The sequence below is a fragment of the Jaculus jaculus genome, chromosome 14, assembly GCF_020740685.1.
Source record: "Jaculus jaculus isolate mJacJac1 chromosome 14, mJacJac1.mat.Y.cur, whole genome shotgun sequence".
Classification (NCBI taxonomy): domain Eukaryota; kingdom Metazoa; phylum Chordata; class Mammalia; order Rodentia; family Dipodidae; genus Jaculus; species Jaculus jaculus.
This window is the reverse complement of record NC_059115.1, coordinates 46975470-46995916: the sequence shown is the minus strand read 5'-3', so window position 1 is coordinate 46995916 and position 20447 is coordinate 46975470. Positions and strand designations below refer to the sequence as shown.

General features: G+C 47.6%; 1 protein-coding gene across 1 annotated transcript in view; it reads right to left on the bottom strand.

Annotated features, from left to right (window-relative positions):
* Positions 1-18394: 18394 nt before the first annotated feature.
* Positions 18395-20447, bottom strand: part of Shq1 (SHQ1, H/ACA ribonucleoprotein assembly factor) — a 134561-nt gene continuing 132508 nt past the window's right edge. The window contains exon 11 of the mRNA XM_004651508.2: positions 18395-19126. Within this exon, the coding sequence (XP_004651565.2) occupies positions 18577-19126 (550 nt within the window). The 3' untranslated portion in view covers positions 18395-18576. The remainder of the gene's footprint in view (positions 19127-20447) is intronic.

Sequence of the window (20447 nt, the reverse complement as noted above, 5' to 3'; positions counted from 1 at the left end):
TGAGTGTTATAACCAGGTTTCTCTTGCCAGCATTTGGCTCACTGGAATGCTGTTGTGGCAGAGGTGATGTCCAGTCCCTGCTCATACCATGCTTTCCCTGCTGTCATGGAGCTTCCCCTCGAGTCTATATGCCAAAATACAACCTTTTCTCCCACAGGGTGCTCATGCTTGGGTGCTTTGTGCCAGCAATGGGAAGGTAACTGTGCAACACCTGGAAAGATCCCTCAGCCAGCAAAGTGCTTGAAACACATGCATGGGGACCTGAGTTCAGATCCCTGGCACCTATGCAAAAGCTGCATGCAGTGGTGCATGCCTATAATCCCAGCGCTGAGGTGACAGAGAAGATCCCTGCGACTTTCTGGCTAGTAACTCTTGACAAATCACTGAGCTCCAGGTTCAGTGAAAGATACATCTCAATAAATGGGGTAGAGAGTGATTGAGAAAGACACTTGACATTCGCCTCTAGCTTACACACACACATGTGCACATGTGTGTGTGTGTGCATACATGCATACACACCATACACATACACACAAAATTTGCTTTTAGAATTTCTTTTACTTTTATTTATTTATGAGAGAGAGAGAGAGAGAATGGGTGTGCCAGGGTCTCCAGCCACAGCAAACAAACTCCAGATGCATATGCCACCTTGTGCATCTGGCTTACATGGGTCCTGGGGATTCAAACTGGGGTCCTTTAGCTTTGCAGGCAAACACCTTAACCACTAATCCATCTCTCTAGCCCCCCCAGAAAAAAAAAACATTTAAATAGATAATATTGAAAGCATTGTGGGCTAGAGAGATGACTTAGTGTTTACGGCACTTACCAGCAAAGCCAAATGATCCAGGTTTGATTCTCCAGGACCCACATAAAGCCAGATGGTGCACAACGTGGTGCATGCAGCTGGAGTTCGTTTTCAGTAGCTGGAGGTCCTAGCATACCCATTCTCTCCCTCTCTCTCTTTCTTTTTCACACACACACACACACACACACACACACACACACAGGGTTTTGTTTTGTTTTGTTTTTTCGAGGTAGGGTTTTGATCTATCCCAGGCTGACCTGAAATTCACTATGTAGTCTCAGGATAGCCTTGAACTCATGGCAATTCTCCTACCTGTGTCTCCCAACTGCTGGGATTAAAGGTGTGTGTCACCACACCTGGCATAAATAAAATATTTTTTAACAGGAGTATTTCATTAAATGTCTACAGAACACTGGGTCCATTTCATTCACTGTTTCATTGTTACTATGGCAGGCTTGTGTGTGGGGTAACTCTCATCCCAGCACACAGGAAGGTGAGACAGGAGGATCTTGGGTTAGGGGCTAGCTACATAGAGAGTTCCAGGCAAATCTATGCAACATATCAAGACCATGCCTCAAAATAAAATCAATTATATCAAAAATAATTTATGAGTTAGATTCTTCACTTGGCAAGAACTCCCAAGGTTGCATGGTGATCTCTGAGAAAGTGGCACCAATATGAAGCAAAATGAGTAACTATTCATCGCCAAGCAGGTTCAAAAGAAAAACAACTACAAATTTTTAAAAAATATATATATATACACATTCACATGGTATAATGCTTTATAATATTTGGATGTGGACACACACATGCCACAGCCCACGTGCGCAGGACAGCCTCCAGTGCTGCCTCTTACCTCCACCTTATGTGAAGCAGGGTCTCCTGTGCACTACTGTGTATGACAGGAAATCTGCTCCACAAGATTCCAGGGGTCTCTGTCTGCCTCCCATGTTTCCACAGGTGTGCTGGGATCCCAGATGAACACTACTGTGTGTGGATTTATGAGGGTTCTGGGGACCTGCACATAAGTTGCCACACTTGTGGAGGAAGTGCTTTTACCCACTGCTATCTCTCCACCCTGCTACTCCCCCCCCCCCCCCCCCCCCGCTTTTCTCACTGTGGTGGAGCTTGCCAAGTAAACAAAACTGGCAGGCCAGGGAGCCCCAGGTGTCTTCCTGTCTCCACCTCTCCAATGCTGGATTATAAACTCACACCATGCTAGGTTCTGGGGCCTGAGCTGAGGTCCTCATATTACAAGGCAAGAAATTTACACACAGAGCATCTACCAAGCTAAAGGCACCTCCTAAGGCTCTTTCCCAAAAGCCAATTCCCAACAACATCCAACCTCCACTTTCTGCAGGCTAAGGATGGGAGGGAGAGAAATAGACTTTTGTTCCAATGAAACTTGAACTAGCTAATGATTTCAATGTGCATTTTAGAGTCTCCATCCATGTTTGAACACACCACTTTAGTTAAGTGTAGAGTCTCGACACTCTCCGCACATCTCTCCATTTAAGTGTAGATCGCCACGCTCATCCCACACCTCTCCATTTAAATGTAGAATCTCCACGCTCACCCCACACCTCTCCAGTTAAGTGTAGAATATCCACGCTCATCCCACACCTCTCCAGTTAAGTGTAGAATCTCCACACTCGTGCCACACTTCTCCAGTTAAGTGTAGATCTCCCTGCTCACCCCACACCTCTCCAGATAAGTGTAGAATTTCCATGCTCATCCCACACCTCTCCAGTTAAGTGTAGAATCTCCACGCTCACCCCACACCTATCTAGTTAAGTGTAGATCTCCACACTCGTCCCACACCTCTCCAGAGAAGTGCACAATCTCCATGCTCGCCCCATACCTCTCCAGTTAAGTGTAGAATCTCCACATTCATCCCACACCTCTCCAGCTAACTGTATAATTTCCATGCTCACCCCAAACCTCTCCAAGTAAGTGTAGATCTCACCACTCACCCCACACCCATCCAGTTAAGTGTAGAACATCCACACCCATCCCACACCTCTCCAGTTAAGTGTAGAATCTCCACGCTTGTTCCACACCTCTCCAGTTAAGTGTAGAATCTCCACGCTTGTTCCACACCTCTGCAGTTGAGTGTAGAATCTCCACGCTTGTTCCACACCTCTCCAGTTGAGTATAGAATCTCCATGGTTATCCCACACCTCTCCAGTTAAGTGTAGAATCTCTACGCTTGTCCCACACCTCTCCGGTTAAGTGTAGAATCTCCACGCTTGTTCCACACCTCTCCAGTTAAGTGTAGAATCTCCACGCTTGTTCCACACCTCTCCAGTTAAGTGTAGAATCTCCACGCTTGTTCCACACCTCTGCAGTTAAGTGTAGAATCTCCACGCTTGTTCCACACCTCTGCAGTTGAGTGTAGAATCTCCACGCTTGTTCCACACCTCTGCAGTTGAGTGTAGAATCTCCACGCTTGTTCCACACCTCTGCAGTTGAGTGTAGAATCTCCACGCTTGTTCCACACCTCTCCAGTTGAGTATAGAATCTCCATGGTTATCCCACACCTCTCCAGTTAAGTGTAGAATCTCTACGCTTGTCCCACACCTCTCCGGTTAAGTGTAGAATCTCCACGCTTGTTCCACACCTCTCCAGTTAAGTGTAGAATCTCCACGCTTGTTCCACACCTCTCCAGTTGAGTGTAGAATCTCCACGCTTGTTCCACACCTCTGCAGTTAAGTGTAGAATCTCCACGCTTGTTCCACACCTCTCCAGTTGAGTGTAGAATCTCCACGTTCGTTCCACACCTCTCCAGTTGAGTGTAGAATCTCCACACTTGTCCCATACCTCTCCAGTTAAGTGGACAGTCTCCATGCTCACCCCACACCTCTCTAGTTAAGTGTCCAACCTCCACACTCATCCTAAACCTCTCCAGTCAAGTGTAGAATCTCCACGCGCGTCCCACACCTCTCCAGGTAAGTGTAGATCTCCACGCTCACCCCACACCTCTCCAGTTAAGTGTAGAATCTCCACACTCATCCTACACCTCTCCAGTTAAGTGTAGATCTTCACGGTCACCCCACACCTCTCCAGTTAAGTCTAGAATCTCCGCACTCGTCCCACACCTCTCCAATTAATGTGAGCAGCTTGGGGCAGGCATGTCTTCATTGTGAGGACAGGGTTGCAGGCACACTAGGCACCTTCCAATCCTGGCATGAAGTCAGCCATGTTGACCAGGGATAGGTGCATGCCATATTTGTTGATGAATAATTCACATCTTATAGACCTCTGCCAATCCTGAGCCAACCTTGATAGGAGATAGGAGTAGGGCTGGTGTAGGCCTAGAACTGCCCCATTCCCAGCAAGTCTGGGGCTTCTCTCCCAGGCTGGGCAGTGAAAAGGGCATTACCATCACGCGAGCCACGAGGCTAGACCTGGGTCTGCTAGTGATAGGGTGAGAGAAGGTCCCTTGCCTCTTCTGCATAAAACTTTGCTCCTGGGCTCCCTGAGGCCATGGCATGTTACATCTCACTGTCATCTACTCATAGAAATTCAACTCAAGTCCAGAAAGCAGAGGTCCTGTGATGTGGCAGGTGCTGTTCTGGTGCAGGGAACTCAGCATCAGTGAAGCAACTGAAAGCCCCAGTCCCCACTGAGCATATCTTCTGTTGCACAAAGTCACTGGAAACAGATATGATCAAGAGAAGAAGTAAACGAGTTTGCTTCAACATGGCCCTGATGCTCTGATGGGAGCTTTAATATCTCTATTCTATATCCATCATGACAAAAGATGGTATTACCATCCCATTTCACAGATGAGGGGACAAAAGTTCAGGGAAATTCAATAAGAAATCTGGAGTCCCAGAGCTAGCAGGCAGTCTTCAAACAGGTAAAGTGTGTTCTTTATGATGCCACTTCATTTTTCTAGCCCACAGTATCTCTTGAACTTGAACTGCTTGCAGTAACATCTAGTAATTATATGAGCTTGGCAAAGAGATGCAGGTTTCTCATCTGTGGAATGGGATGGACAGAGCCCATCTCCCTGGTTTGTACCACGAATAGAGGCTGGAGCAAGCCTTAGCCCTTAGCCTTTAGCCAAGAGCTTGGCACTGAATTCACAAATGTGAGCTGTCAATAAGAGTGGTATTTTAAAAAACAAAGAATGGTACTTTCACTGGGTTGCTGGCACACACCTTTAATTGTAGCACTTAGGAGGCAGAGGTAGGAGGATCACCACAATTTTGAGGCCACCCTGAGACTGAATTCCAGGTGAGTTTGAGCTAGAGTGAGACCATACCTCACCCCCCCCTCAAATAAAGAGTGGTCTTTTAAACATTTGACACTATCAATAGCATGTAAGAAGAAAATGGTCAAGTACATCCAGGAAATCACTCCTAATAGAAAGCTTAGACAAAAGAAAGCTGAGTCTTTGGAGACAGTGGCTGTGAGACTGGCAGACTAGAAGAGAGAAAAGAGGAAAAAGAAAGATTTTAAGATACTTGCTAGTCCTTTCTAGCAAACAAAGTGCACCAGGAGCCACAGTAAATATCTTGGGGCTGGAGAGATTGTTCAGTGTTTAAGGACGCTTACTTGCAAAGCCCAATGGTTCAATTCCTCATTACCAATGTAAAGCCAGACACACACATAGCGGCATGTGCATATGGAATTCTATGCATTGGCGAAAGGCCTTGGCGCACAGCACACCCATTCTCTCCCCCCCACCTCTGCTTATAAATAAATAAACATTTAAAAATTTTGTATCACTTTCCTATGGTAGCACACGCTAGATTGCTTACTTCTTATCTCTGTTGGCAACAATGCTGCCTGGCTCCCCAAGCAAATGCAGCTTTCCGTCTGTTGCCCTTCTCCCCTTTCTTCCCATCACCCTGAGCAATCTGGGTCCCTCACCCACAGCCCCCTCCACCTGGTACAATTTCCACACCCCAGCCAGCTCCCTTCATGCCAGCCAAATCTCAACTCCCTGCCCACCTTCTCTTCCTCTCTGGGAGCTCATCTCCAGCTTCCACTGTAAGTCACACCCAGTAGGTCTGCAGCTCTCCTGCATATGTGCCCACCACTCTGGGGCAAACTTGGGCACCTCTTGGGTTTCTCTCTTTAAAATGAAGTCACTGGGGAGTTAGGGGCACAAGAGGCCCTGCGCTCCATCCACCCGCACACGCTGGGTGGCGGGTCACCAAACAGCCCCTCAGGGAAGGTAAAAGGAAAGCGCTTTGTAAACTGTAAAGGGCCAGCAGGCGTGGGAGCTGTGACTGGCATTTTGCCTTTTGCGGATCGTCTTCTCGGTTGCATAGTCTTCAAGTGAAACTTGAGTGTGACTCACAGCAATAGAGGAAGGCCTCCCGGGAGGAAGGAGGTATGCTAGGAATCAATAGGCTCAGGGCTCCTGACTCAGCCTGGGGACACGCGGTGGGAGCCGCCCCCCAGCTTCTCCTGTGGCCAGGTGATGAACGTGATGGCTCAGGACTGCAGGGGCCCTGGGCAGTTACGCACACGGATCCTCCCTCCCTTCGGAGCCTCCAGCCTGCCGCCGCCTTCGCGAGCTCTGCTGGGGAACTTCACCCCGAGCTGCCTCCCGTCATTAGGAGAAACAGCCCCCCTCCGTCGGCTGTAATTAAGCATCTCATGCAGCCTGGGCGAGTGTGGCATCTGCACCTGCCGCTGGGATTCGGGTTCTCGAGGCACCTGCGCCCGCCCCGCCCGCGCACGCGCACTGGCCGCGCCCGCGCCTCCCCGGGAACAGATGGAGCAATCATCCTCCCGGAGCCCCCAGCGCTCTCCCGCCTCTCCGGGGCCCGCGCCGTGGTTGTAAGACACATAATTAGACACGTCCACCGACAATGTGGCGGATTAGCGGGGGGCGGACTCGCTGGAGCGGCCGGGTGTCCCCAGCCACCCGGGCGCGGGAGCCCAGGGCTCCGGGCCGGCGTCTAGGCCCTGCGGCCACGCCTCGCTCCTCCGCCTCCGAGAGCCGAGCCGAGCCGAGCCGGGACGGATGGCCTCTGAGCAGACGCAGCCGTGGTGGCCGCCGCGGCGGCTTGTCACATGTCAGGTCTGCATAGTCGGTCTGCGCGGTAGGACAGGCGGTGGCGACCGCAGCCCATCCCCCGCGTGGGCATGACTCGGGAAGCCCAATGGCGTGGTATTCGCCCTCTCCTGTGCCAGGCGTGCCAAAGTGACTCAGGCACCCGCACAGGCTCTGCAAGGACCAGCCTGGAGAGAATGTGCTACGGGGTGTAATGGGGATGCTCCCTCCAGGAAACCAGGCCCTCGCCGGGGTAAACGGGGAGGCTCATTTTGATCCTGTGGGGAGCAGAGGCCAAAGCCTAGTGAAGGGGGCCAGGAAGACGGGGTGAGAGGGGCTGACCTCAAACCAGCTGAGGATGGCCAGTGCGAAGGGAGCTACGGAGGGAAGGCAGATGCCCTGGGTGCAACGCTGCAATGCAGTGCCGCTTGGGGACAGCTTAGGAGCCTTGGGGCATCCAGAGTGAGCCAGCGTGGCTGAGGAGGCCCTTCCCATGCTAGGAACTCTCGGGCTGGCTCGAGCACCGCCCAGTGGCAAGGGATGGCAGCCGGAAGCGGTCCCTTGCCAGTGCTTTCTCTTTGCTCCACCCCTCTGCTGGGAATGGAACCTGTGGGCGGGCACTCTACCTCTAAGCTACACCCCTCGCCCCTAGGGCCTCTCGTGAAAGGAGTTGGGAAAAGGGTTGAGAGGTAGCTATTTATGAGTTACCCTCCCACAGTTGGCAGTTTCTCACTGCTTCCAGCTACAGGATGGCCACATAACTGAGGCACAGCCTTGCGTTTTGGTAGCCAACCCATAACCAAGTCAGTGTTTGCCTGAGTTGAGCCAATGAATGCACGAGGACTTCTGCTAGGGAGGCCTGGACGTAGATAACCTCTTCTGCCAGAAGTTAATCAGTGAGAAGATAGCTGCGGGGGTGTAGGCAGCCATCCTGGGATATGGGAAGTATCCAACTGGAATGGCGTCGACAGTGAGGATAAGGGAGCAGAGACAAGCAGCAGGGTCGTTGGTCACAATAGAGTATCTGAGGGAAATCCCCCTGACTGTTCACAGCACTTCTCTTCCCATGGATGCCTGAGGCCACAGATAGTACCAAACTGTCTTGTGTAATTCCTGACCACACACACCTGTGATAAAGTTTAATTTACCAACTAGGCACACTAAGAGATAGATAATAACCAGGGACAAAAAGAGAACGGTTATAACAGTACTGTATTGTAAGTCCTCTCTCTGAAAATATCCTATTATACCATAGTTCTTAGTAACTTCATCATGGCTTTTTTCCTTCTTCTTAAGTGGACAGGTTTCACCTTTTCACGTATGAGGAAAGCATATTGCAGATGGTGCACACAAAGGGATGACGGTCCACTTAGGCAGGCAGTGTATACGAACAAACGATCTGCTGATGCAGGCAGTATACTTGGGAATTGTTTTTGGTATTTTCCATTCAGCATCTTCAGACCACGGTTGACCATAGGGAACAGCACTGTGGAAAGGTAAATTTGATAAGGGACATCAACTAGGCTTATCAGACTCTGATCTGACAAGGGAATCACTGACAGGCCTTGGGCCAATGCTGAGGGACACCGGGATGGGTGTGAGGGTGGTATGGGGATCTTGGGCACAAGTTTGTGTATCACCTCAGGGTGACATGACTTAAAGACTCTGTGGTCTACCTCTATCACAGCACTCACTCCCTTTTCCATGATGCATTGATAATCACACCTTCTGCTAGGCACACAGACCCTTCTAACTTCCTCATTCTCCTTCCTGAGTACTCAAGACTGATTCCAGATCCACTTTGTGACTTTTCCAGATGCTCCTCTAACCCTAAGCATCTGCCTGAGACCCTCTTTATTTTCCACTTCAAGTTTCTGAGAGCAAGGATTGATTGGATAAATTTAGCTTTTTGCACATTTAGGTGCCTCCAGCAAGTCTGATCCTATTGTCTTAGAGGCTCCGTGACAGTCCCAAGGTCTCGTGGCTGGTCCTAACGTGCAGCCAGAGTCAGGAACACGGGGTTAGTCAAACATTCACATTCATAAGCTTGGAGTTCAAGCCCAATCCAGCCAATGGAGAGCAGAGCCACAGGATCTCCATCCCCTGTGTCTGTGGCTCTAGGACTGAAGTGGAGCCAGACCTCAACTTGACACTCCTGGGACATGACAAATCTGGCCCAGTGCTTCATATGATGTGGTATCTCAGAAGACAAGCCAGCCAGAGTTTGAGGCTGAGCCTTCACACTAACTATCTAGCTGTCCAGTTTTGGTTTTTCTCTGAATGAGTGTGGTGTCAAGTGTTCATGGACAGGGCACTGTAAGAGCTACGTCAGACTCAAGATGTACTGAAGAACAACATTCTTGTTTCTTCTCCACTTCAAAGAAGGGCATGCTGGGGCTGGACAGATAACTCGGGCAAGTTCTTGTCTAACAAAGCATGAGGGACCTGAGTTCAGCCCCAGTACCCATGTAAAATGCTGAGTGTGATGGTATACACCTGTGATCCCAGCACAGGGGAGGAGACAGGAGAATCCCCAGGGCTTTGCTGGTCAGTCAAACTAACCTAATTGATATACTCTAGGCCATAAAGAGACCCTGTCTCAAAAAGAGGTGGACAAGGTCTGAGGAGAACACCCACTGTTGTCCTCTGGTTTCTATTTGCATGTGTGCATGCACACATAATACATATATGCATAAGAAAGCTAATTTTAAAATGAGTCATGCTGTTACAGCGACCAAGGAAAGAGCTCACCCGACGTGTCCTTTTCCCAGGCTGGGAACTTTCCAAAGAAAAGAAGTTGATTTAGCTCTCCACTTTGGAGGCTTTAAGTCTAAGGTGAGCGGGTAGTCTGTAGTCTGTAGCAGCCTCAGTTTCCCGCTACAATCTTGCCAGCTTTCCTTGGAGCTGGTCTGGCCCTGATTCTCTGAGATGGGGCCCATGCTATCAGGAGGTAGTGCCTGAAGATGGGGCTTTGAAGTTTCCCTGCGAGCTGACTTTCCACCCAGAAAGCAACAGGCAGAGAATGGTGGGAATTCAGGTGGGGGCAGGAGGTAACAAGACAAGATAGTACATGTGTGTTGATTAGTCCCTGACCAAGCCAGTGGAGGAGGAAACACCTACTGCATCTTCCTGATTACCCAGTACTGAGAGCAAAGCCAGGGAGCTGACAAGGACACTAGGTGGGGACATCTGGAGAATAAAGAGCCAGTCAGAGTTTGAGGCTGAGCCTTCACACCAACCATCTAGCTGTCCGGTTTTGGTTTTCCTTCTAATGAGTGTGCTGTCAAGTGTTCACGGACAGGGCACTCTAAGAGCTACGTCAGACTCAAGACGTACTGAAGCACGTGCTGATGGAGATGGGAGACCCACACAGCTGTCCGCTGAGTTCCCAGCAGAGAGTAGTAAGTATGAGACTATTGTAAATTGTTCTCCTGGTTTGGAGAAGGAATGGTGATGTACTGTGGGAAGTGGCATTTGAAAGGAGTCTTGAAGGCTTCTTTAAATAGAAATAGGAAAACTAGGCAGAGAGGGGGAAGTGTGATGGCTAATCTTACCAACTTGACAGGATTTAGAACCACAATGAAAACACACCTCTAGGGATGTCTTTCAGGAAGTTTTTTGCTATATTAGTTTAATTGAGGTGGGAAGACCCACCTTAAATGTGGGTGGCACTATGGCATGGGCTAGGGATCATATATAGTTTAAAAAACAAGGGTTGAAGAGATGGCTTAATGGTTAAGGCATTTGTCTGTGAAGCCTAAGAGCCCAGGTTCAATTCCCTAGTACTCACATTAAGCCAGATGCACAAGGTGGCACATGCATCTGGAGTTTGCAGTGGGTAGAGGCCCTGGTGGGCCCATTCTCCTTTTATTTATTTATTTATTTATTTTAGGTAGGGTTTCACTGTAGCTCAGGCTGACCTGGAATTCACTCTGTCTAGTCTCAAGGTGGCCTTGAAATTCACAGCAACCCTCCTACCTCTGTGTCCCAAGTGCTGGGATTAAAGACATGTACCACCACACCCAGTCCCATTCTCTCTCTTTATCTGCCTCTTTCTCTCAAATAAATAAATAAAATGTATTTTTTAAAAAAGCTTCCTGACTTTGGTTGCAATGTGACCAGCTGCTTTGTGCTCCAGCCATCATGCCTTCCCCACCATGAATACTGTGTTCCCTTGAATAGCATTTTGAAATAAACCTTCCTCCCTTAAGTTGCTTCTTGTCAGGCATGTGATTACATCAATGAGAAAAGTAATATAAGAGGTGGGAAACACAGCAGAAACAAATACAACAGCTGTCTCTGTACTGCAATGCAGAATCCTCCCTCCAAGGCTCTGGTGGCCAGGGGCTCTTGCTTCCATAGGGCTTTTGTGCTGTGCCCCAGGCACAGTGTCATAAAGATCATTCCCTTGTTCCTGCTGAATCCACTCCTGAAGGTGCATCAAAGAGTAGTGGGAATGCTCTCTGGCCACTGCCTCACAGCACCACTGGGTTCTCTTTAACATTTTCCTGGAGACAGAGCACTCAGTGCTGCGCCTGCCTGGCAACACACTCCCTGGAGGCAAATCCTGGAGGCACTGTTTCCCGACTCCTGACTCCACAGCCTTGCTTTTCCTTTCACTTATCTTTTCATGACTTTGCAGAGTCTTCCTTATCTCAGAAACAAATGGCCTCCACAAGAGCTGCAAGACAGCAGAGTCATTCATCTGTCTGACATGTGTTCCCTGTTTGTTTTCTCCAGCCTTGAGACAGGAGCAGTGCCACCTGTAGATGGCTGTGCCCTAGTCACTGGAGAGGCATAAATCAATTTTCCAGCTGCATTTATCACTTGCTGCCTTAAATCAAGTCTAATCAATGCTTCCTTCATTTTCTATGGGCAGAACTATACATAACACACTCAGAAAACAGGTGGAAAAAGGAGCAGATCACAAACCTCCACTGGGGTTTAAAAGGAAACATTTGGAATCATGCTTAGAGACCCCTGGCCAAACAAGCAGGTGTGTGTTTATAAAGTTTATTTGACACAATGCCATTACATGGCAGGTTATTTTAATATTAAAATTATATAATTAACCTATTTAGAAGATACGCATTTTTAAAATAAGTATTTTATTTGCACATACGTGTGTGTGCACATGCCAGGGCCTCTGGCCTTTGTGCAAACAGTCCATGCATGTGCCACTTTTTCCATCTAGCATATGTGGGTGGGCAGCTTGGGAACTGAACCAGGGCTGGCAGGCTTTACAAACAAGTACCTTTAGCTGCTGAGCTACCTCCCCAGCCCTAGATAAGATGCATTTTAATTGTTTTGTTCCTGTTTCTTTTTTTTTTTTTTTAATTTGAGAGCGACAGACAGAGAGAGAAAGACAGATAGAGGGAGAGAGAGAGAATGGGCGCGCCAGGGCTTCCAGCCTCTGCAAACGAACTCCAGACGCGTGCGTCCCTTGTGCATCTGGCTAACGTGGGACCTGGGGAACCGAGCCTCGAACCGGGGTCCTTAGGCTTCACAGGCAAGCGCTTAACCGCTAAGCCATCTCTCCAGCCCTGTTCATGTTTCTTTTAGCAGTATATGCTGTGCCATTATTATGGAGGATAATTTCCAGTTATAAAATAATACTTGTATATCAATAGAGCTATTGCCATGCACTTGGCTGCCTACCAGAACTAGATGGCAAGACCTTACTGTTGAAGAAACCACATGCCTCAGTTGCAGGACACTGAGACATCAAATGGAGCTAAGCTAGAAACCACCACTCTGGCTAATTGTCCTAGTGCTGCAGAGAGCTGTGCAGATTGCTGGGGGAGAAAAGCCTCTTGCTGTCTTGTCCAGTATTGGACCCTGTGAGCTATACAACCAACCAGCCAGGCAACAGGTACCTGCTGGTACAATAGTGGCATGACTGTTATGGGGGTAAATAATTACTCTCTGCTTAGAAGACAAGCCTGGTACTGAACATCTAGTGGAAAAAAAAAAAAAAATCCATGGCCAGGAAGGTCATAGGCCCTAGGAGAGAAGTTGCTACTGTTGTTTGGCTAAATGGATAGTTTGTGCCCATCAAATTGCCCTCTAAATATTTATGTTTCGGGCTGGAGAGATGGCTTAGCAGTTAAGTGCTTGCCCGTGAAGCCTAAGGACCCCAGTTCGAGGCTCGGTTCCCCAGGTCCCACGTTAGCCAGATGCACAAGGGGGCGCACGCGTCTGGAGTTCGTTTGCAGAGGCTGGAAGCCCTGGCGCGCCCATTCCCTCTCTCTCCCCCTATCTGTCTTTCTCTCTGTGTCTGTCGCTCTCAAATAAATAAATAAATAATTAAAAAATTAAATATTTATGTTTCTGCTCATTGATGACAGCTGCTCTCACCTGTGGCCAGAGAAGCTTCTTTTGCAGTTGGTGGTGACTACTGGGGAGACTCAAAACTCATCAAAGCACTGAGAAGTGACGAGTGCTCAGAGCATCTCCATCAGCCCCTCCAAAGCTCAAGGAACATTGTGGACGAGGGGACAGAAAAAATGTAAGAGCCAGAAGTTGGGAGGAGTACTTTGGAAGGCTGTCTTATGGACATGAAATGCCTGTTGCATTCATGACCTCAGAGCAGCTGGTGTTCCCTACACCAGCCCTGCCCGGCACCGGGCCCGTCAGCATTCTATCATAGATCATGGAGGAAGGCAAAGTAAGAAAGACGTTAAGTACAAGAGGGACTAGTTGGAAAGGAGGGCATCAGTGGAAGGAGGACAGGGACAAGAGAAGGTAATAGGAGGGGATTATAATCAAAGTACATTACATACATATGTGAAAATTGTGAATGAAAGTTTTAATAACTCTGCTTATAACAAGTGATATACAGGAGAGCCTGTTTTAAATAATTTGATGAAGTCTTACAACAGCTAACTTGACCTGCTCTCTACTTCCTCCAGTTCTTGGTAATAGAATGTAATGTATACAACTAAGGTGAGCTTTTCATTAGCAGGTGTGAAAATCACCCCCCCCCAGCTGTTTTGCTTTAGCGTGTGGTAGGAGCAACCCTGCTTCGTTGGTGAATTAATCTTGTGTCAGTGAAACATGACAGCAGCCTAGTCACAGCAAGCCAAACCCACGAAGCCCACTAGGAGGCCTCGCATCACTCTTAAGGATAATGGGAGAGGGGAGACAGAACACAGAGAAACAGGTCAGTGATAATGCAAAACTCGGGGACAGGCAGCCCTGAGATTCAGAAATATAATTAATATTCCTATCCACTCCGCTGAACTGTGGAGACTCTGGACCATTAGGCTGTCTCTGCAGCGATTAGCGGAGCTTGTTCATTTCACAGTGCCAGCTCTCCCAGCAACCTGACGTTAGGTAGCTAAGTTGAGCCCCGCTCAGCTTGTGGAAGTCAGATAGCAGTGATGAATCCTGAGGTTGGTTTAATACTTTCTAGTTTATAAGTTTTTTGAACATAAATCTGATAGTCCTATAAAATGACCAATAAAAATACAAGTCCTGCACAATGGTTTGGCTACTGACACATTGCATATGAATGTCTTCTTTTAAGATTCTATCACCTGGCTGGACTTGGTGCCACAGAGCTATAATCCCTGCATTTGGCAGGGGGATTCCCAAGTGCCAGGCCAGCGTAGGCTACCTAGCAAGATTGTAACAGATAGCAAAAACCAAACCAACAAGATTCTATCACCTGACGATATCAGTTATCTTACACATAGTTTGTGTAAGGAAAGTCCATGGTGTTCACAGTTACAAAACAGTCTAACTATATATTTCTCCAAATATACCCTTGGGTAGGCAATCCCTGACTATAAGTGTACTCCTGCTTTCAAGATGAAGGGAAAGGACAGAGGTTGACATATCCACTCTGGGCCAGGTATACCTGGCTGAAGCTCTGGAACACAATTCCGTGTCTTGCCAACCTCAATACCTCAGTTTTTCCCATTGAGCTAACTAGTGTGTCATTAAGATCTCCCTTCTTTATTTTCTCCCATCACCCAGTGTCCATGGGAAAGTTGTGTGGTTCCAGGAGATCCATAAAGCTGCCTGGCAGGTTATGCAGTACAGGAAACTAAAGGGTTTGTTTTGGGTCAGAAGCATAACATAGTATGGTGTTCTTAGCCATCTGAAACAAAGGGCAGGTAAAGTGGCATAGCAGAGCGTTAAGCCCTGAGAACAAAGGGAGAGTGAAGAAAGTAAGATGGACATGGGGTTTGAAATTACGGCATTCATGCACGTTGCCATTAATACTCAAAAAAGTACTCACAGAGCTCCTTGGCTTAAAGATATCTGAGAAGGATCATGTTTGCACATTCTTTGAGGAAGGGAGTTTTTCCAAGACAGATCTCCCTGAAGTAGAACCTGTCAAGATTCTTAGGGACAGAAATTGATGAAAGGAAGAAAATGTCCATGGCTTTATACTTTTAGACAAGAGTGGATTTGCTCAACTTGCTGGCTTTTAACAGCAGTAAATGACTAGAGTAATGGATAATGCCTTTTCAAAGTGGCTTCAGATAATGTGCTGCCAAGGAGAAATGCATTTGCAATGGTCACAGAGACACCGATGCTCTCCAGGGACTCTGAGGACAGTCTTGAACGCGTTCTAACCAAGCTGGCACAGTGCAGGAGGGTACATGTGTGTCAGATAGCAAAGTGACCACAACTACCATGTTACGACAGATAAATTTTATGTTGGAAATACATACCCTTTCAATCTTTAAAAATACAAAGCTAGGCATAGTGGTGCACACCTTTAATCCCAGCACTTGGGAGGCAGAGGTGGGAGGGGCTCCATGAGCTTGAGGCCAGCCTAGAAATGCTGAGTGAGTTCCAGGTCAGCCTGGGCTAGAGTGAGACAAAACAAAATGATCCTAAGTCAAAATCAAGAGTACTGACCTTCTTGGAATTAAACCTGAGAGTAATGCATATCATATTTTATTCAATTTCCTCCCAAAATACACTGGTTTATTTCATTTGTTAATCCACCTTATATTTATGGAACCCTGGGAATATACCACTAATGAAAATAGTAACAAGACACCACACAGCCTCACTTCCCCAGGAACTATTATACAAGTGAGAAATGCACATATAAAATATTAACAGTGACCTCAAAGGGACCAGACTGTTCTCCTGCCTGTCATAATCATAGAGATGGTTGAGTGATTAAAGGCACTTGCTTACAAAGCCTGTCTGCCTGGGTTCAATTTCCCAGTACCCACATAAAGCCATATGAACAAAGCGGCATATGCATCTGGAGTTTATCTGCAATGGCAAGAGGCCCTCACATGCTCATTCTCATGGTTTCTCTCTGCAGGTAAATAAAATAATAGTTGTTTTTTTAAAAAAATAAGAAGAACAGGAATTAAGCAGGAAACAGTGGTTTTTAGGACACTGAGCCTTAGGTAATGGAAGACTGATCCCAAGGGACAGAAAACAGAGGAGATAGCCAGGTGGGCTGGTGCACGCCTTTAATCCCAGCACTCGGGAGGCAGAGGCTGGAGGATTGCTGTGAGTTTGAGGCCACCCTGAGACTACATAGTGAATTCCAGGTCAGCCTAGGCTAGAGCGAGACCCTGCCTTGGGGAGAACAAGTGTGCTGGAGTTTGCAGGACCGGTTTCAGAGGGAGAGAGCTGTTCAGGTAAAGAACGACAGCAACAGCGTTACAATTTTAATCTGAACTGTTGGCAAGTCTCATGCTTGGAACATCCCATCCCCAGCTTGTGGCACCATTTTGTGGCACCTTGGGCAGGTGGCATGGCTGGTAGAAGTAGGTCACTGGAAACAGGTCTTTGGAGGTGATACCTGCTTCAGATTCTGGCCTGCTTTCCCTGCATTCTGTCTGCTATGATGTGAATGGACAGCACTAGAAGCTCACCACCATGTCTTTCCCATCATGTGGACTGAAATCTCTCTGAAGCCCTGAGCCCAATAAATCCTTCTTTCTTAAGTTGTTTCTGTCAGGTGTTTAGTCATGGCTCCACAAAAAGTAGCTAATAGAGTGACTTCCATTAGCTATGCTGAGAAAAGCTCCCAATTCAGGGGGCCTCGGAGAAGAGTCAAGGGAATGAACACCAAGGAATTATGCACCCTCGACCAAGTACTGCAAAGTCCCAGCCCCCAAACAAAACATCTTCTTTAAAAAAAAGCAGGTACAAGATACGAATACAGGGCTGGAGAGATGGCTCAGTGGTTAAAGTGCTTGCTTGCAAAGCCCAATAGCCCAGGATCAATTCCCTAGCACCCACATAAAAGCCAGATGCACAAAGTAATGCATGTGCCTGGAGTTCATTCACCATGGCAAGAGACCCTGGGACTCCCATTCTCATTTCTCTCTCACGCTCTGCTTGCAAATAAATATTTCTTTAAAAAGCAAAAAAGGGGCTGGAGAAATGGCTTAGTGGTTAAGCACTTGCCTGTGAAGCCCAAGGACCCCGGTTCAAGGCTCGATTCCCCAGGACCCATGTTAGCCAGACGCACAAGGGGGCGTATGCGTCTGGAGTTCGTTTGCAGTGGCTGGAGGCCCTGGCGTGCCCATTCTCCCCCCGTCCCTCCCCTCTGTCTTTCTCTCTGCTTGTCGCTGTCAAATAAATAAATAAAAATAAACAAAAAAGCAAAAAGGGCTGGAGAGATGGCTTAGCAATTAAGGTTCTTACCTGCAAAGCTAAAGGACTCAGGTTTGGTTCCCCAGGACCTATGTAAGCCAGCTGCACAAGGTGGTACACGCATCTGGAATTCATTTGTAGTGGCTGAGTCCTGACACACCCATTCTCTCCCTCTCCCCACCTCTTTCTTTCAAATAAAAATGAAAATTAAAAAGGAAGGTAATAGACACTTCAAAAAGGTATGTGGACAACAAGCACATGGAAAGATGTCAGTGCCCTAAAAGTCTTTGGAAAATACATATGAAACTATAAGAGAATGGCAGGGAATCAAAGCCTGTTCTTGCCAATTGGTGACAAACTGAGAGAACCGTGATGCTCACCCACTGCTGATAAGAGTGGGACAGCCAAGGCATGAGGAGAACAACGCTGCAGCTGCTGAAATGCTAAAGCACCCTGACATTCAGCCGTGCCACTTCGAGATACCTACCCATGAGAAACGGAAGCATGTGTCCACACACATGCTCAGAACAGCTTGGGAATGGCACACTTCAAAGAGATGGTCCTCAGCAATGACAAGCCAGCTCAGAGAACACCCCACAGAGCACACAGTGATCACGTGTGGTACGAGAGGCCCAACCACAAGATACGGCATGGCTGTTTGTGTTAATCTAGGACATGCATGCTACTGTGCTGTGACAAAGCAGATCAGCGGTTGCCCAGGGGATGCAGGTAGGTGGCATTTGGCCAGATGGGAGAGAGGGATGGCAAAGGGGACTAAGAACACCTTGGGGGGGGGGTGACAGAGAAGCTCATTACCTTGATTGTGGTGAGGGTTTGAGCTGATGTGTTCATGAGCCAGTGCTCCTCACGGTGCACACTGGAAGGTCAGTGCTTCATGTCAGGCACACCTCGGCCATGGGCTCTGCCACCCACAGATTCTGGCAGCAGAACTATTACTTTCATTTTTATAATATTACTGACTCTATGGAAACAACGCGTTAGAACTTTATTTTTTGAGCTGCGACAAGACAATCAAAAGGGATAAATTGAAGCTCAGTGAAAAACAATGTCACATGTACACAAAAGAAAAGTACACAGGAAAAATGAACAATTCCAATTCAAGAGACAATAGCAATCTGAGTGAAATCCTTGCAATGAACCAGCATGTGAGTCAGTTGTGGGGCATCTGTTCCCCATCTGTGTCCTGTGTACTGCTGTGGCTCCCAGCCTCGGCGTCAATGGGTATAGACACCTGAAGTGTAGTCTGCAGCTGATCCTTAACCTCCTGTATCAGAGGAGCCCAGGCAGAGGCCTGTGGCTGTTTCTGACTAATGCCAGACCCCTCACTGTCCACATCCCTGCAAACCCCACCATCCCTGATGAGCAGAGCACTTCTCTCTTCCAAAAAGGGGCCTAGCAAAGACTTGTCTGATGCAGGCTGAGTCCCGACAAGTTCCTCATGCTGTGTAGTTGAGCCTTCACTGTCAGACGAGGTGGTGCTGTCTGATCCCGACCCCGACTCCGACTCCTCCCAGTCACTGGGCTCAGGACTGGAGTTGGGCATCTGCTGGGTGGGCTTACCCTGGGCTACCTTCCCCATTGCTTCCTCCTCCTGGACGAGAAGCGCTGCTGATTCCAACTCCTCCAGCTCTAGCCCCAACTGGGCTTTGGTGAGGGAGACTTCTTTTAAGGCTTCTGCAAGTGCAGTCAATTTTTTGGACCTTGAAATCATATTAAGAAGAAATATTAGGACTATTCATTTATAGCACTGGGGACATCAGAGTATAGAACTTCAAAAAAACAACAAAGTGGAAACTGACTTCACCTAGCGCACAGGGTAAATCCCAAAACAGATGAAAGGTGTGTGTGTGTGTGTGTGTGTGTGTGTGTGTGTGTGTGTGTGTAAGAGAGAGAAAAGAAGCATGCATGAATAAATGTAGATTTTTTTCATGACTTTGTAATGAGGAAGGCATTTAAAAAATTTTTTTCCTCATTTTATGTGAGTGTGACACACAGAGAGAGAAAGAGGCAGATAAAGAGAGAGGAGAATGGGCATGGCAGGGCCTCCAGCCAATGCAAACAAAACTCTAGACATGTGCGCCCCCTTGTGCATCTGGCTAATGTGGGTCCTGGGGAATCAAGCCTCGAATAGGGATCCTTAGGCTTCACAGGCAAGCACTTAACCACTAAGCCATCTCTCCAGCCCAAGGAAGGCCTTTCTAATGACAACATAAAATACAGAAACAACAAAAGCTTGATAAATTATACTAAATAAAAATCCACAACTTCTGCGTGAAAAGAAAAGTCAAAGCAAAGCCAACAGGCTAACACACAATGTTCTAGTCATATCATAGATCAGGGCCTAATTCCAGAGGAATTTTTAGAAACTAGAGAGTTCATAAAACATAATGATTCAACAAAAAAATGGGCAAATGACACAAGCAGATAATTCTCACAAAAGTTAAGTATGAATTACTTTGAAATATATGATGCTCAACTTCAAATAAGAGAAATACAAACTAAAGTTATGAGATACAGTTTTCATTATCTGACTGGCAAACATCCAAACGCTTAATAACGTTCTGTTACCAAGGCTGTGCAGTCTCTTTCACACACTGTTGGAGGGAGACTGAATGAACAGTTATGACCTCCATGAAAGAGACTTGGCAATAACTTTCAGAGTTGAAAATGTGTGTACCCTTGACCCAGCAAGCCTATGTCTGGAACACATGAAGTACATATGCTACATGCCACAGGCCTGAGGTTCCTGAGCACTCCCTTCAGGGGGGAAGCAAACAGATGGCCCTGATACCAGACTGGTTCAATAAGCCATGGCAAATCTACAGAAAGAATAGTGGTTGAGCAGGGAAGGGAGCCCTCCGCGGGTCCATCTGGACCACCGCTGACAACGACAACACCACTATACCTGTATCTCTCCTGTACAGAGATGGGTAAGCAGGACACAGAGAGAAACATGCACTTCCATTTGCTTATATACTTACCGGAAAGTAACTGGAAATGGTGACTTCTGTGGGGAGGGGA